The sequence below is a fragment of the Pteropus vampyrus genome, unplaced genomic scaffold, assembly GCF_000151845.1.
Source record: "Pteropus vampyrus isolate Shadow unplaced genomic scaffold, Pvam_2.0 Scaffold61, whole genome shotgun sequence".
Classification (NCBI taxonomy): Eukaryota; Metazoa; Chordata; class Mammalia; order Chiroptera; family Pteropodidae; genus Pteropus; species Pteropus vampyrus.
The window spans coordinates 1,447,155-1,451,999 of record NW_011888842.1 but is presented as its reverse complement, the minus strand read 5'-3'; the positions used below and the strand labels follow the sequence as shown (position 1 = coordinate 1,451,999).

Sequence of the window (4,845 nt, the reverse complement as noted above, 5' to 3'; positions counted from 1 at the left end):
AGTCTCTTTGCACCTGTCCCCAAATTTCATGCTGCCATGAGCTTATTCCCGTTTGGATAAATCTCTACATTCGTGGGCTCTTTCTTCTCATATATCTGGTAGCATTCCAGATTTTAGCAGGAGCTGATATTGTCAGACCGACCCATTTTGAGTCATTCTACTACAATCCAAGGAACGCAGCCTCCCCAAGGCCCCCAACAGAGAGAGATTTTCCAACATGGTCTTCTGAGCCACAGGCCTCCCTGAAGACAATGTGCAGCTTCTCGAGCAGGAAGGCGTTTTGTGGCTGAGTCTAAATGAAACAGAAGTCACTCTGTGCATGTGCGCGCGCGCACACACACACACACACACACACAAAGACACACACACACACACGCACACACACACACACACCCCAGAATAGGGAACTGTCATTTTCCTACTCGCCCTCTGACATCAGCCACCTTCTCTGTAGCTACAGTTTCTCTGCCCTCAAATTAATCCCAGGAGATGAAAAATGAGCCTCTCCCCCACCCTTGCTGCTGCCTTTCACCTCACGCCCCCAGAGAAGAGTTTCTTCGCAAGGCAGCCCGTGAAGGTTTTTTTCCAAGTCACATGATCCAGGATGCAGGGGAGAATCCTTCTTGGAACCGAGATGGGCCCAGAACCGAATCAGATGAGGAGAGATAAGGTGTGATGCGGGGAAGACTATATAAGAATGGACCCACGGCTGCAGCAAGCACTCAACCAAGTGGCCCCTGCTCAAGACGCAGCCATGCATGTGCCAGCTGGCTCTGTTGCCAGCCACTTGGGGACCACTAGCCGCAGTTACTTCTATTTTACCACAGTCACACTGGCTCTGTGTCTCGTCTTTGCCGTGGCAACCATTATGGTGTTGGTAGTTCAGAAGACGGTAAGTGGACTTCTCTTTTTCGCTTTTCTGATTTATGTTCGGTTTTCCCCAGAGAGAGAGCCTTGGAGATAAACTAATAAATTAATCGAGAGGGGGAAAAATACATATATCATGTAGAGAAAGAGAGAAAAGAAACGAGAACTTAACTCTCTGAAATATTTTGGCCTTTTGAGAGAAAAATTTGTTGAGCCATCCTCTCAAAACTTTCCAGATTCACATGAGCCAAAAGAGGGCAGAAGAGCTATTAGCTTTGAGAAATTAAGATTTGAATCTTGCTGAGCCAGAGACTGGTATCAGGGAGGAAGCAAGAAGGAACCCTGGTAACATATTCGCACAACTTGTTATCACATCTTCGAGATCTTCAGACCAAATTCCAAGGTTCTATAGTCTCAGTCCAAATGTTCCTGAGACTTCTGAGGCCCTCAGCCATTGTCAAGAGCTTTTTAAACAAGGAGCTAAATTTCAGAGGACAAGATCTGGAAGGGAAGGAGGCAAGAGAGAAGACCAGGGCTGCTCAAGGCTTTGGGCATTTCAGCGTTAAAGCCCGCAAAACAAATTGAAAGCTTCCTCCTGAGTCACTGCTTTGAAGAGGTTAGGATGTCACAAAAAACAGAGCGCAGAGGCAGAAGAACATAGAGATGTTTTTAACACCTAGTCTCTAAGATTGTTCAGAATACTAAACCTACAAGCAATTATGGGGATGCACTGTGGAGTCAAACTGTCTCAGGAGATTTACTATTTGAAATAAATGGTAAGATTAGTCGTAAAAACAGAAGAGATGAAGGAGGAAGCTTCTTCATATTTTAGGAAATTGGTGTTTACAGAGAATCCACCAGTATGTATTATCGAAACTACTGTACTGAGAGTATATATTGCTCATGCATTTTTTTGTAAAGTTTTTATTAATTTTCTTAGTTTAAGAACTGTACCCCCTTCCCACCCTGCCAAAGTGAGCACGTTTCTGTTTATTTCTTCATAGCTTCCATTTTTCATGGTATTAACAATCCTACAGACTCTGTCCTGGTTTTCCTTCAGCTGTCTTAGGCTGAATGCTCTATAACTTATAGATTACTAAAAAGAATCAGGCTTTAAAAGGCTTTGGTATCTTTTCTCAACGTCCTCAAAGTTTGAAATTTAAATGAAGCTTTTAGGTTCATATCTCCATAAAAGTGAAAGAAAACAATTGTGAATGTTTAATTTAGATAGAATTTATAAAACTCATAATTTAATGGCCTTATCTACACCTACTAAGAATAATACTCTCGAAAGCATTTTAGGGTCTTTTTGACCCTAAAATTGTAGAGGCTTTATCACCTCTGTAATTCCAATTTGATGTAAACTAGAGGTGCATAATTTTTTAGCAATGGCCAAAGAAAGCATATCAAATTGGCCTTTAAAAAGGTTTTTAGTCAAAGATTGCAACCAGAAGGGGAGAGAGAGAGAGAGAGAGAGAGAGAGAGAGAGAGAGAGAGAGAGAAAGGAGGAAGAGATGGAGGAGAAGGAGGTGGGGGAGGAAAGAAAGAGAGAGAGAAAGAGAGAGATGTTGGGGGTGGGGCAGGGTGATGGTGACATATAAAGCTAGAGAGAGATCCAGAGTGGTTCTTATCCAAATCTCAATTTTAGTCAAATTGATTCTTTTCATGAAGGAACTGAAGTGGATCTTTCTGCTTCATTTTTTGTAAATGTGGAAAATCAAGAAAAGAAAGGAGACAAAGTTTGAACTAAGTCATCCTGGAAAAGCGGTAAAGTCAGTACTGCTGGTTTAATGAGCACAGCGTTCCCCTTTCCAATTCAGATAGCCACAGAAGCACTAAGAAACTTTGTTCCCAGTCTCCTCTCTAGAGCCTTATCCTCTTGTGCATCCATTTCCTTGACTTAGCACTTATGTTTGGATGTGAAAAGATTCACAGAATGATTATACAGTTTGGAGGATTGTGATTTCTTAGACTGAGAAATACCAGTTGCTTACTTAAAAGCACTGTGATCTTAAGTGTTTCACGTTTTACACATATCATTTCCAATAAATTGTTCAGATATTAACTACTATAAGTGATAAGAAGAGTTATCCCCTTGAGTTCAAGCTATGAGGGAAGGCTGCCTGCAAGAAGAGGGGATGCAGGCTGACTGGAGTATAGGTAGAACTTAGACAAATAAAGAGACTCTAACAGGACTCTGGTAAAGAAATCAACGGGAGATACCCAAGGAACATAAACTCACATCCCAGTTATTAAAAATGGAATGGGTTGATGGCCACATAGCACTCAACATGTATGGTTAGATAGGGGCAGGGGCGGAGAACCCTGAGAATGGTTTTACTGGCCTAAGAAGGCACAGTTGTAGGTAAAAAGGCGCATGTCCAGATAAAATTAAAACGAGATAAGTCATAATATATATATATAAGTGACTGAAGGTAGGGCTACCATGAGACCCCAGGTTTAAGAGATAGAACATTTCCCTAGGCAGGTCTAAGGAAAAGTTCACTGGAGAGTGGAATTTCAGGTTGGCTTGAGAAATGTGTATCATTTCAAACAGGTGGAGAAGGGAGATCAGAGGAGAGGGCGCTCCTGGCCAACAGAACAGCATGAGCAAAGGGATGGCGACACGAAGATGCAGGGCATACACAAAAATCAACAAAGGTTGCATTAAAATTGGGCCTGAAGATCAAATAACTCCAGGGTCAAACTCCTTGGGTGAGACAAAGAAGAAATTTAGGTTTCAGCCTCAAATATTTATTGAGCATCTAGTGTATGCAACAGTTGTCTCTAAGTCTCTAATGTCTCTAAGTTGTCTCTAATGTCTCAGTCTCTGTGGTTGTTGAACTTTGTTTCATTTACATTTAAACCAGTATACTTGTTATAGAACATTATATTCACATGATTGAAGGAAAGTAAACAGGAAACAAGAAAAAAAGAAAATTAAAAATCTCTTACACTCTCCCCAGCCAGCCACTAATCCCTCTTTCCTGAGATAATAGATTCTTCCTTGTCCTTCCAAAAAAAATCTGTGTATCTACAAATATATAATACACACATTATTATAGTAAACTCGACATTTTGCACTTTACTTTGATAACTTGACAGTATATCATGGAGTCCCTTCCTTGCCAGTACATGGAATCCACCTCATTCTTTTGACGAGTCACATATGTATTTTAAGATATTACTGCTTCATAACTTATTTTACCTGTGCCTAGTGAAGGACACTTATATTTTTCTCTAGAATTTTGCTCACTGTGCACATCTGCGAGTATATCAGTGGGATAAATTCCTAGTTATGGGAATAGAATGTGAAGTTTTCACTTCAAGAAATATCGTCACTCAGCTTCCAAAGAGATTGTACCACGATACTCTTGAGAAAGTAAAAGTACTACCAAGAAAGAGACACCTCTTTGCCTCAATATGGAAAGAAAGACAATTGATTTATTATTAAGCAAGCACAATGGAGTGCACACATATATGTCAGGATGAAATTTCACACAATTTATACAGCAAAGCAAAAGAAAAAACAATAAAATTTCTTTTATCTCCTCCAGAAACAAAGGGTCAGATAAGGAGAAGGCTTTAAGGCTGACCACCAGAAGTGTTTACATTTCAAGGGGCTCTGAGGTCTTGAGTCTTAGGGACATCTATCTGTTATAAACCTGGAGACAGGGTTTATCCAGCCCCTGAAAATATCCATTTACATTCAAAAGGTTAGAACTAAGCAAAGAGGCTCAGGATGCTTAGGTTTTCAAGGAGACTCTTTCTAGAAAGAGAAAGCAGCTGTCTCCTTTCTCTTTATAAGCCAAGAAAATTCCTTGTTTAAAGTAATATGTTCTTATAGTACCACTCTACCTCCTTGCCAAGAGTGGAGCTCAGTGCCTTTTCAGAGGTAATGATTGGTGGTGGTGGTAGCTTGCTTTTAAGTTCAGATAAAATATAGGAGTGAGATGAAATGCCCTGTGATGCCTCCTA

General features: G+C 40.6%; 1 protein-coding gene across 1 annotated transcript in view; it reads left to right on the top strand.

Annotated features, from left to right (window-relative positions):
• Positions 1 to 405: 405 nt before the first annotated feature.
• TNFSF8 (TNF superfamily member 8) overlaps positions 406 to 4,845 on the top strand; it is a 27,143-nt gene continuing 22,703 nt past the window's right edge. The window contains exon 1 of the mRNA XM_011360960.2: positions 406 to 892. Within this exon, the coding sequence (XP_011359262.1) occupies positions 698 to 892 (195 nt within the window). The 5' untranslated portion in view covers positions 406 to 697. The remainder of the gene's footprint in view (positions 893 to 4,845) is intronic.